The sequence below is a fragment of the Chrysemys picta genome, chromosome 1 (assembly GCF_011386835.1).
Source record: "Chrysemys picta bellii isolate R12L10 chromosome 1, ASM1138683v2, whole genome shotgun sequence".
NCBI classification, from domain to species: domain Eukaryota; kingdom Metazoa; phylum Chordata; order Testudines; family Emydidae; genus Chrysemys; species Chrysemys picta.
The window spans coordinates 244,835,117-244,847,933 of NC_088791.1; the positions used below are offsets into that span (position 1 = coordinate 244,835,117).

Sequence of the window (12,817 nt, forward strand, 5' to 3'; positions counted from 1 at the left end):
TATCCACAGCAACACAGTTGGGGAAGCTGTTACTTATTCCCATACATTACATCACCCTTCAAGGCATTTTGAGATCCCCAGTGGCTTGAAGCTGAAGCTAGACAAGTTCAGACTAGAAATAAGGTGTAAAATTTTTACAGTCAGGGTAATCAACCATTGAAACAACTTACCTAGGGATGTGGGAGATTCTCCCTCACTTGGAGTCTTTAAAACGAAGATGGTACATCTTTCTAAAAGCTGTGCTCTTAGCTCAACCAGCAGTTCTGGGCTGGATACAAGAATCTCTGCACTATTTTGCAGGAGGTCAAACTAGATGATGATGGTCCATTCTGCTGTTGAAATCTGTGGGGAAAAAAAGTCCCTGAACTAAATGGCTCAATCTTACTCGTCTGTATACTTTTGGTGCTTGTATATAACCTTGTTTCTGCTTAGGGCCCTTAAATGTTTAGTAAAGTAAACCAAAGTGATACTTTGTAGTTGAATCTTACAATAATGTTACTCATTTGTGGGTTTGTAATAAATATTTATAAACTTCTTTTCTAAAATGGTTTATGTATGCTTTATAAACAAATATTGTCATCTCTTCTGCGGCAGGTGTGACACCACAGACAAGCTAAAAGCTCTATTGCCAAGATTGGAACAAGAGCTAAAGGATCCGATAAAGTTCAAAGATTTTTATCAGTTTACCTTTACCTTTGCTAAAAACCCTGGACAAAAAGGTTTAGGTGAGTATGAAAACCAAGAAGAGAAGCTTGATTCATGTGCTTTCAATAATATACTAGTCACAAGTTGCAAATAATGACTATAGTAAAGTTCACTTAATGATTTCTTTGCCTCCTCCCCCACATTTAATCTTTTCTTTATTACTGCCTTGGGTGAGGTAAATTAGCTAGGTTTCCTACCACGTTTGACATCATATCTACTCTATGAATTTAAATAAATTCAGTGTATAGGTACACACGGCAAGAAGGTCCTTAGAAAAATTAACACAAACCTATAACTAGTATTAAAGGTGATACTTAGACTGTAAGCTGCTCTGGCGTGAATACCACATTGTCTTCCTTGTTTTGTTCAGCACTAACTAAACTTTTGCTGCTCTATTAATCCCAGAGTGGAGGCAAAACCTTGGAAACCCCACTATCCTGAACAAAAACTTTACACAAAGGTGAAATATGTAGGCTGACGCTAAAGTAGGCCTGCTTTGATATCACTTTTTATTTTGATCCAATTTGGCACAATACGTAGGATCAGCTCCAAGTTAGTAAGTAGATATCAGCATTCAGTATCGTTTTTTTTACTGTTCTCTTAACAAGACTCTGTTTGACAGTTCATCCCAACCCATACCTTGCGGTTGTTGTCAGTATAACAACTGGTATTCTTTACTCACTGCCTGATGCAGTACTGTAAATATATCTTTTCTCACCTGCTGTTTCCTTATGACTTTTGTCAAGTCAAGGGTGTTTACCTAGTTTATAAGTAGATAAAGAATCAAACCTTTGGTATTCAATAAATTTGTAAGTCTTTGTCCAACAGATACTAAAGGAATTTATCCATGGAGCAGACGACAGCTTGGTAAAACCAGCTAACATAAGGGCTAACAAAACATTTATTGTATATTCATCAATGTAATAATATTGTCATCATCTCTTTTGCTATATGCACAGTATTTGGGAGAAAGTAGTCACTTCTTCCAGACATTTTAATTGTGTATCACTTTGAAATTGGCGTGGATGTTAAGAGACACTTTTTCATAGTAAAAATAGCTTAAGGGGAAGGAGAGTGAAGACGGACAAGAATAGAAGCAAAAACAGTTTTCAATCTTGGCGGAGAGGTTTGTTCATTCTTTCCTTGGTTTTAATTTGAGTATCTGGTTCTTGCCTTCCCCACTGGCTTCAGAGGTTTTATTCAACTATGATGAGTTTTATCAGCTTTATTTTCCTTTAGGTATTGTCCCTCTTACCAAATATTTTTTTCATGCCACTGTCATACAGACAAGATACCATCATGCAGCTTAAGTATCTGACAAAGCTCTGCAGCCAACATCTTATTGTGAGGGCTTCTAAGCAACTGGAATCAGTCTAAAGCTCAACAGTTAAAGGTTTATGTTCTAAAATGCATGAAGTCTTGCACACCATTTATTAAAAATCGTAGTGCTTTGAGACAGAGCAAAACTTATCAAACACAAGTTTAGTTTGCATAATATCTGACTTCTTGGAATACCTAAAGAACGAGTATATTACAAGCCACTTGCTGTTTTAGTTGGCTTAAATGCAAAAGAGGAACCAATATATTTAAAATATATTACAGAAGACATTTACCTAAATCTGTACCAATAAATAGGAAAGGTACCACAATCAGAATTACAGCAATGGATATACTTGTGTATGTGGCACAAAAGAAAAAAGGAATTGAGCAGTTTTCTGATACCCCAATTTATCTAGTCTGAGGAGAAAGGAGACTTTTCGATCGCAGCTCCAAAAGCACGGACTCATCGCCCCACACAGCGATCAGATCCAAGACTTCCCGATCAGTCCATGCTGGGGCACTCTTCCTATTCTGAGATTGCATGGTCACCTCTGCTGGAGAACTCTGCATCGTTGCCAGTGCTGCTGAGCTCGCCACGATGTCCAAACAGGAAATGAGATTCAAACTGCCCAGACAGGAAAAGGAATTCAAATTTTCCCGGGGCTTTTCCTGTGTGGCTAATCAGACCATCGGAGCTCGGACTGCTGTCCAGAGCGTCAACAGAGTGGTACACTGTGGGATAGCTCCCGGAGCTATTAGCGTCGATTTCCATCCACACCTACCCTAATTCGACATGGCCATGTCGAATTTAGCGCTACTCACCTCGTTGGGGAGGAGTACAGAAATGGAATTTAAGAGACCTGTCGAACTAAATAGCTTCGTTGTGTGGATGGGTGCAGGGTTAATTCGATTTAACGCTGCTAAATTCGACATAACCTCCTAGCGTAGACCAGGTCCCAGACAAACAAGTTTGTTTACATTTGCAGGAAATAATGCTGTCCACTTCTTGTTTACAGTGTGACCTGAAAGTGAGAATAGGTGTTCTCATGGCACTGTTGTAGCCAGCATCGCAAGATATTTACGTGCCAGATGCACATACTTCAACCACCATTCCAGCGGACATGTTGATGATGGGTTCTGCTCAAAAAACATCCAAACCAGTGTGGACCGATGCATGTTCATTTTCATTTTCTGAGTCCGATGCTACCAGCAGAAGGTTGATTTTCTTTTTTGGTGGTTTGGGTTCTGTAGTTTCTGCATCGGAGTGTTGCTCCTTTAAGACTTCTGAAAGCATGCTCCCTACCTTGTGTCTCTCAGATTTTGGAAGGCACTTCACATTCTGAAATCTTGGGTCGAGTGCTTCTTTATGTTTTGTGAAATCTGAAGTGAAAGTATTCTTAAAATGAACAACATGTCTGGGTCATCATCTAGGGTGACCAGACAGCAAGTGTGAAAAATCGGGACAAGGGAGTGGGGGGTAATAGGAGCCTATATAAGAAAAAGACCCAAAAATCAGGACTGTCCCTATAAAATCGGGACATCTGGTCACCCTATCATCATCCAAGACTGCTATAACATGAAATATATGGCAGAATGCAAGGAAAACAAAGCAGGAGACATACAATTCTCCCCCAAGGAGTTTAGTCACTCATTTAATTAACGCATTATTTTTTAACAAGCGTCATCAGCATGGAAGCATGTCCTCTGGAATGGTGGCCGAAGCATGAAGGGGCATACGAATGTTTAGCATATCAGACACACAAATATCTTGCAATGCTGGCTACAAAAGTGCCCTGCAAATTCCTGTTCTTATTTACAATGTCACCTGAAAGTGAGAAGCAGGCTGCAATATCTCCTATAAATGTAAACAAACTTATTTGTCTTAGCGATTGGCTGAAAAAGAAGTAGGACTGAGTGGACTTGTAGACTCTAAAGTTTTACATTGTTTTGTTTTTGAGTGCAGCTATATAACAAAAAATTCTACATTTGTAAGTTGCACTTTCAGGACAAAGAGATTGCACTACAGTACTTGTATGAGGTGAATTGAAAAATACTGTTTCTTTTGTTCATCATTTTTACAGTGCAAATATTTGTAATCAAAATATACACTTTGATTTCAATTACAACACAGAATACAAGATACATATGAAAATGTAGAAAAGCATCCAAAATACTTAATACATTTCAATTGGTAGTCTCTTATTTAACAGGGCAATTAAAACTGCGATTAATCGCGATTAATTTTTTTTGAGTTAATCGCGTGAGTTAACTGAGATTAATTGACAGCCCTACTTATAAAATTTGCAGATGACACCAAGATGGGAGGGGTTGCAAACCCTCAAAGGACAGGAGTAGAGTTCAAAATAACCTATTCTAGTATAACCCCATAGTGTAGAGACAGTATACAGTGATGGAAGGGTTTTATTGTGTCGCTGTAGGAATACTTCCTCCCTGAGCAACAATAGCTAGATCAACAGAAATATTCTTGGATTGACCTAGCTTTGTCTACACAAGGGGTTAGGTCAGCATAGCTACAGTGGTCAGAGGTATGGATTTTTCACAGCCCTGAGCACTGTAGCTATGACAACCTAAATTTTAAGTGGCAAAGAGTCCTGTGGCACCTTATAGACTAACAGACGTATTGGAGCATAAGCTTTCGTGGGTGAATACCCACATGCATCTGACGAAGTGGGTATTCACCCACGAAAGCTTATGCTCCGATACGTCTATTAGTCTATAAGGTGCCACAGGACTCTTTGTCGCTTTTTACACATCCAGACTAACACGGCTACTCCTCTGATACTTAAATTTTAAGTGTAGACTTAGGCCTTAGTGGATGTCTGCAGGCTCTGGAAGTGGTGCATTGGTTCACTTTCCGAAGGTTACCTTTGCAACTATAAAGATTCTCTCCCACGGCCATCAGTTTTTTTATTTAGATTTATAATAGACAAAAAGGTATCAGGCGCTTTAGATGCCTTTAACTGTGTTTAAAAACAAATGTAAAAATAAAAGCAAAAACTTGAGGTCCTGATTGACAACCTCATTCTTTTGGATGTGAGCCCTTTGGTCTTGTCAGTGCCTTCCCTATTAAGTTTGGCAGGGTTGCTTGTGATGGTAAATTGCAGCAAATTTGCACCATGTGACAGTTGTTTTTTTTAATGCTCTTTGGATGTGAAATTCTGCTAAGAAGGCTATATGCTGTTGAGAATTTTCATCCACTGGTTCATGTCATTAAATATTCCAGATGTATCTAAAAAAATTAAATATTGTATATATCCATACACAACCGCTCTTTGTACAAAGTTTAGGATAAAGGCAGGACTGAGCTCTCAGTGTAGCAAGTAATGCTTAAGTTCTTGGAATTTAGTCTAAGAGCAGGCCTATCCATAGAAACTGTAGGATGCAAGCGTTGGATTTTCTTTTTAAATGTTCCATTATCTTAAGATTGATTTAAAAACTAATCTTCATTATTGACTGGCCTGCAAAATTTTCTTTTTTATAATCTAAAGTTATTATTAGTTTATTCAAAGCTGTTCGAAACAGTGTTTTCTTCTGTGTTCCCTAGGTCAGTGTGGTCACTAAGTACAGTATATAGCCCCATACCAGTAGATAGAAATAAGAAATTCCAGTAAAATGTATGCTGTCGGCACCCTGTAAGTGTGTCAGTATCAGCTGAGAAATACAGGTTACTTCCTGTTGTAGCAAATATAAATGACTCAGTCTGACACAGTAAAGCTTTTAATTGGCTTTTTCTTTTTCTTTTTTTTTATCCTCTTCTCACTCTTCACATGGCTATTTTAATGGGTTTTCTTTTTAGATAACTGGTTTGTTTTTATCTATCTACCACATCTCCATATGGAGTTATCTCTTTGTGGGTGGCCTAATGACTAGTCATGTCATATTAACAAAAGACGCAGGAATTGTCTCACGAGTTTACAAGCCCCATTTTCCCACGTCTCTTACCAAAAACATTTGGAGCCTTTCCTTATGGTGTTTCTGCAGAGCCAAGCCAACCACTTCCACCACATTAGAGTTTATGGACAGTCACTGTGGTACAGTGATGATCTCTGCTTCCCTTTTCATTCAAATCACACTTTCATCTGTATGACATACTTCAATCCTGGAGTTCATGTTTGAATCATAGATTTTTTTTTAACACCAGAACAGACCACTATGATCTAGTCTGACCTCCTGCATAACACAAGCCAAAGAACCTCACTCGGAAAATTCTGCATCAATCCCATAACTACAGTTTAATTAAACTGAAGAGGTTTTGGTACAGGTGAAGATATGGCACACAAAGGGAGCTTATTTCCCTTTTGGTACAACAGGTGCTATTTTTTTTCTGATCACGAAGCAGAAGTATACTATGCCATCCATATTCAAGAAAACACTACCTGTGTATCAGTACAGAGTTCCTAGCTTTCTTAGAGGCAGGCACAAAAGTCCTCCTCTACCTAAAATGGGGCTGAACTAGCATCTACTTCACCCAGGTAACATACTCTTCATTAGAAGTATAACTGATAAAGGACAACACCCAGGTCTTTCTTCTAGAGCCTAATATTTCCTTTTGGGGTCAGTACTTTGGGAATTGAATCTCTTAAAGTTCTTGCTGGTATTATAAGGGAACAGACCAACTTTCTCAGGCCCAGATTTCAGTATATTTGCTAAGTCTTGAGCCTTCTGTCTTGGGGCAGGTGTTGGAGAGGCTTTACCTGTAGATGTTTCTCTACCTAAAGGAGTCATGGGAGAAGGGGAGGAACCCATAGCAGCCTTCTCCCAGTGGCTGTAAAGGTATTCCCACATGTGGGTCAATCTGATATTTTGGACCACTGAGTTGTAGGGAAGACAGAGCAGAGGCACAATGACTGAGTTCTGCATTCTGTGAACTGGGGGAAAAAAATCCTTATCTCCCTCTCACTGATTCATATTACTGGGGACCTGAACACCAAATCTATCAAATTTGCTCTGGAGAGTGGAACTTCTTTAGGAGGTCTGCATGAAATGGAGCACTCTCAAGTAGACCTGGTGATTGCCTGGGAGAGCAGAGATCAGGGACTACTATGTCAGCTCCAGGGACTTTCTGGCCCTTAGAGCTGATGCCCTCTCTCAGCTGTGGGCAGGTTTCTGCAAAGGGCTGCAAGGCCTCTTGCCATAGCCATCTTAATGGCTCCATCCTAGACCTCGCAGCTGTGGTGTTTAGAATTGTTAAATTTCATTTGAATGCTTCCTGTATCTTCCAGGTGGGATTTGTTTTGTCAAGGTCTAGTTCACCAGGAAAACTTGACAAGACCTTTTTTTAGAGTGATTTTTTTCAGACTTTGGGATTCACCATGGTTCTGCCTATGTTTAATCTACACCTCATTATCTTATTACTGAGTCTGGAAGTTGGAGGTTTGCTTGGTATAGGACTAGAGAGGTTAATCTCACCTGTGCTCCAGGCATTCTGGCTCTTGTCAAGGGTGGGCTGAATAAAGATTTGCGTCTTGGCTCTTGGATGACACAGTTGTTCAAAGGGACAGGCTTAATTGTTCCTTGGTCAATTTACACCCAAGTATGGTCAGGATCATAGATACAGCAGCAAGGTTCAGAATGAGGCCTTGGCCCCCTCTTTCTTCCTTGGACCTGAAGCTTGTCCTGAACATCCTAATGGATCCTACTTTTGAGCTCTAAGCTCTAATGTTTGAGAGTTTGCCTGTGCTCAGGACTATTTTCCTATGGACAGTTTTTGTTCCAGAAGAGTGGAGAAACTTTCAGTCATTCCCTCTAGCAATCCCTCCATTTCCCACCAGGAAACAGTGGTCAGATTGGTCTTTGTGGCTCTGCTAAAAATCTCTTCACCTGTACACCTGGTTGAAGGGGGTGTCCTTTCTTCATTCTGCCACTTTACCAGGAATGAGTAAGAGAAATCTGATTGTGAGAAGGGCATTCAGGTTCATGTTTCAAAGGTATCCTTGATTAGGAGATAGATCATCTTTGGATGAGGACTCCAAGGAGGTTGCATCCTCCATAAGTAGATGGTATTACAAGCTTTTCTTTTTAATTGCAGCAGCATCTTTAGCTTCCATAGTAGTAATCTCTGAGTAGACTGTTGGGGTCTGCAACTCTCTGAAAGATTACTTCAACATTGGTGTGAGGGGGAATCATCTTTGTACAGTTAGTGACCCAGATTTTGAACTACTAGTATTGAAAAAGCAACAGCATATATGTTTTGTACTTTCTTTGTCTTTTACAGTGTTTGCCAGACTAATAAGATAAATGCTTGCTCTATCTAGGTACTCTGTGAACCTACCAAGTATTTAAAAATAGAAATAACAATCTTCCTTACAAACCTATAGGGGAGTTAGTTTAGAGGTTGTTTGTGAGAAGAGAGTGGGTATATTCTGTATGTGGGTGAAGAAATTATTGAGGGGAAAGCTAAATTGAATCAATAGATTCTGTATTTAGTCCTGAAAGTGGGTAGTTCCATGATTGTTCATTTCTCTTATGCTTCTTTGGTCTTTTGTTTAGGTAAATTTTTCTATTAGTCTTTGAGAATCTGGCAGACAGGTTTCTGGGGTGGACCATACTGGTGGTGAATCTTGCCTGGCAATATGGAGAGTTTTATTTCTGCCTGCAAGATGGAGCAAAGGGTTCTTTTTTCCACATCTATCATGAGCAAGCTTATAGTTTAAAGTCAAGTATTATGATTAATCAAAAGTGGACGGGCAAAGGAGGGATTCAGTAGCTCATCACATCTTGCACATAATCAGTTGACTTATGCTGAGAAAATCCTGTTCTTTACAGGCACATGAGCCAGATTTTACTGCAGTTTGTCAGAAAGACTAATTGAAGCAAAAAATAGATGTGACTATACTGTGAAGCTTTTGTTTGAGCTGTAGGAGAAAGAAATGTCATCTCACATGAAGTTACAGTCAGGGAACACAAGGAAAAAGACCGAAGTAGAGCAATCCAGGGCACATTGCCGGAAAAAATAACACCCAACAGTTTGAATACATTGCAAGCTTAAGGTACATTTACATAGCAAAAAACAAAAACAAAAAAACCATGGCAGCAAGTCAGAGAGCCCGGGTTAACTGACTCAGGCTCATCCTGCGAGGCTAAAAATAGCAGTGTAGACATTTGGCCTCAGGCTTGATCCCAAACTCGGAAATCTGGCGAGGGAAGAGGGTCTCGGGTCCACCTAATGTCTACGCTGTTATTTTTAGCCCCATGCTACCATGAACCCAAGTTAGTTGGCCCAGGTTCTGAGACTTGCTGTTGCAGGGTTTGTTTGTTTGTTTTTTGCTGTGGAGACATATCTTGCTTATGTGTGCAGACCCTTTACTTGTAAGGATACTGAATGATGCAATATGCTTCCATGTATGACACTTAGCCATAGGAGTGACTTTCTGACTCCGATGTTTTGAGGCTGACTGTGTTGTGAAGCTGGATATGTTGCATGGTATGATTGTTATTCTCTTTCTTTCATAGTCCTAGAATAAGTTCAGAAGTAGTGGGAAAAGACAGTCCAGAATGAGGTGCTAACATTCTCTCCTCCTCCCTGCTGCTTTCTCAAACTAGCTAAATCTATGCTATAGTCATGTTCTTGATGAAGTTGTAGCTTCTTAGGAATATGTCTTTAGAATTTTCTGATATGGTTGAGGAAATCCCATGCTGCCCTTTATTTTGTAGGTGTAAAAATAATATGTGATCATGTAATTAAAGATTGAATCATAATGCATAAGCTACTCCTGAGGGCATTCTGCACCCCCCCCCCCACCAATTAAAAATTCTGCGTACAATATTCTAAAACTCTGCAAGTTTTATTTGTCAATATATAAATGCAGAGGCTCCAGCATAGCAGTGGGGAACACAGGCCACTGGCTGCACGAAGGTGGGAGATCACCCTGCAGTGTCCTCACCCCGGGGCCACGGACTCAGTGGTGAGGCTGCACCCAACCCTGACACAGCACAAGGCCTGGGTCTGCCCCACAGACACCCTGGGGCCCTGCTCCTCTGCACCAGGCACACCAGGAGTGGGACAGGCAGGCTCATCCAGGCAGGATACAAGTGTGCAGGGGCTCAGTGTGGGGGGATCCAGGTGTGGGGTAAGAGGATTCTGTGTGGGACAATCTGTGTGCAGGCAGCTCAGTGGGGGGTCTAGGTGTGAGGGGATCTAGATGCACAGAGGCTCGTTGAGGAGGTTCCAGGTGCAGGTGCAATGAGATTCTGCAGGGGCTTCCAGGTGAAAGTGGTTGGGGCTCAGTGGAGGTCTCAGCAGGGGGGTCTGGGAGCTGGGGGAGTGGAGCTTGGTGGGGTGGGGGTCTGGGCACATCTAATTGGGTGTCAGTGGCCTGGGGGTCTGGATGTAGGGGCTAGGGGTGGGGCATCAGGGTAGGGGTTTGAGTGCCGTGAGTTCGGTGAGGGGAGTGAGCTGGGTGCAGGGGTGGGAGTCTGGAGGCAGTGGGTCTGGGTGCAGGGGGCTCCAGATGCAGGGGTTGAGGTTCAATGGGGTGGGGTTTGGGTATAGAGGGCTAGGGCGGTTCTGGGTATATGGGATGAGGGTTGGCAGGAGTGTCTGGGTATGGGAAGTCCAGATGCATAGGAGTTGGGCGGATGGAGGAGCAGCTCCCTGTACAGTGACCCCTCCCCCCGCAGCGGAGGAGTGATGGGGGCAGGAAGCAGGGGAGCATGCTGAACTTCTTGCAGCTGGGGGAGGTTTCTGGGGGTTGATCTGACACATCCCCAGCCACTCCTTGCAGGGGAAGAGGAAGTCGCATCCTTTTGGGACACCCAGAGCATGGGTTGTATCCCTGATCATATTGGCTTGGATGGACCTATCCTTCATGAACTTCTCATTCTTTTTTGAATTCAGTTAAACTTTTGGCCTTCACAGTATCACCTGACAATGAGTTCCACAAGTTGACTGTGTATTTTGTGAAAAAGTACTTCCTTTTGTTTGTTTTAAACTGCTGCCTGTTAATTTCATTGGGTGACCCCTGGTTCATGTGTTACGTGAAGGAGGTAAATAACACTTCTGCATTCACTTTTTCCACACCATTCATGATTTGATAGACCTTTACCATATTCCCCCTTAGACTCTTTTCTAAGCTGAACAGTCCCAGTCTTTTTAATCTCTCCTCACATGAAAGCTGTTCCATGCCCCTAATAATTTTTGTTGCTGTTCTCTGTACTTTTTCCAATTCTAATATATCTTTTTGAGATGGGGCAACCAGAACTGCACACAATATTCAAGTTGTTGGGTTTACCATGGATTTATATAGTGGTGGTATGATATTTTCTGTCTTTTTATCTATCCCTAACATTCTGTTAGCTTTTTTGACTGCCGCTGCATGATTAGCAGATGTTTTCAGAGAACTATCCACAGTGACTCCAAGCTCTTTCTTGACAGTAAAAGCTAATTTAGACCCCATCATTTTGTATGTGAACGTTGAATTTCATCTGCCATTTTGTTGGCCAATCACTCCGTTTTGTGGAATTCCTTAGTAACTCTTCACAGTCAGCTTTGGACTTAACTGTCTTGAGTAATTTAGCATCATCTGCAAACTTTGCCATCTCACTGTTTCAACCTTTTTTCCAGATCTCCTTTGTAAAAACAGACCATTTATTCCTCCACTTTGTTTCCTAGCTCTTAACTAGTTACTGATCCATGTGAGGAACTTCCCTCTTATCCCATGACTAGGGCCAAATTCACGGCCATGAAAAACGTGTCATGCACCACGAAATCTGGTCTCCCCCTGTGAAATCCAGTGTTTTGTGTGCTTTTACCCTATATTATATGGATTTCATGGGGAAGACCAGCATTTCTCAAATTGGGGGTTCTCACCCAAAAGGGAGTTGCAGGGGGGTAGCAAGGTTATTTTGTGGGGGCCTCTCTTACTTCTGCGCTGCCTTCAGAGTTGGGTGGCCAGAGAGCGGCGGCTGGTGGCCGGGCGCCCAGCTCTGAAGGTGGCATCCCACCAACAGCAGCACAGAAGTAAGGGTGATAATACCATGCCATGCCACCCTTACTTCTGCGCTGCTGCTGGTGGCAGTGCTGCCTTCAGCTGACATTCTCCAGCTTTCCAGGTCTGAAGGCAGCATTGCTGCCAGCAGCAACGCAGAAGTAAGGGTAGCAGTACCGCAACCCCCACTACAATAACCTTGTGACACCCCCAACACACAACTCCTTTTTGGGTCAGGACCCCTACAATTACACCACCATGAAATTTCAGTTTTAAATAGCTGAAATCATGAAATTTACGATTTTTAAAATCCTATGACTGTGAAATTAACCAAAATAGACCATGAATTTGGTAGGGCCCTACCCATCACTGCTTACTTTGCATAAGAGCTTTTAATGAGGGTCCTTGTCAAAAGCTTTCTGAAAGTACACTATATCCACTGGATCACCTTGTCCATATCTTTGTTGACACCCCTCTCTTCCCTCCCTTTAGATTTCCCGTTAGAAAAGCCGTGTTGACTTTTCCCCAACATATTGTGTTCATTTGTGTCTGATAATTCTGTCTTAATTCTGGCATTTCTTAACTCTAAACTTCTTGATGGTGCAACCTTAACATTCTTTTAACATAGATATTTTTGTGTCTATTTATAGGCAGAGCAGGTAGCACCAATTATACTTAAGGTTGCCCACGCACTTCCAATTATAAGACCACTTTCTATAAATATAGAAGAGGTCAGGGAAAGTAGTCCATGCATAAAGAGTATTACTTTTGTACTGTGGGCACTGTAGCTTGTAGCAAGCATAACACAAATAAACTAAAAGGTCTTCATAATAGTGACGCTTATT

The 12,817-nt window shown here is 41.5% G+C and overlaps 1 protein-coding gene across 3 annotated transcripts in view; it reads left to right on the forward strand.

Annotated features, from left to right (window-relative positions):
* The window catches only part of DCUN1D2 (defective in cullin neddylation 1 domain containing 2), a 66,392-nt gene that overhangs the window by 19,925 nt on the left and 33,650 nt on the right, over nt 1–12,817 (forward strand). For all 3 annotated transcript variants that reach the window (XM_065580996.1, XM_065580994.1, XM_065580995.1), the window contains one exon: nt 595–725. In XM_065580996.1, the coding sequence (XP_065437068.1) occupies nt 595–725 (131 nt within the window). The remainder of the gene's footprint in view (nt 1–594; nt 726–12,817) is intronic.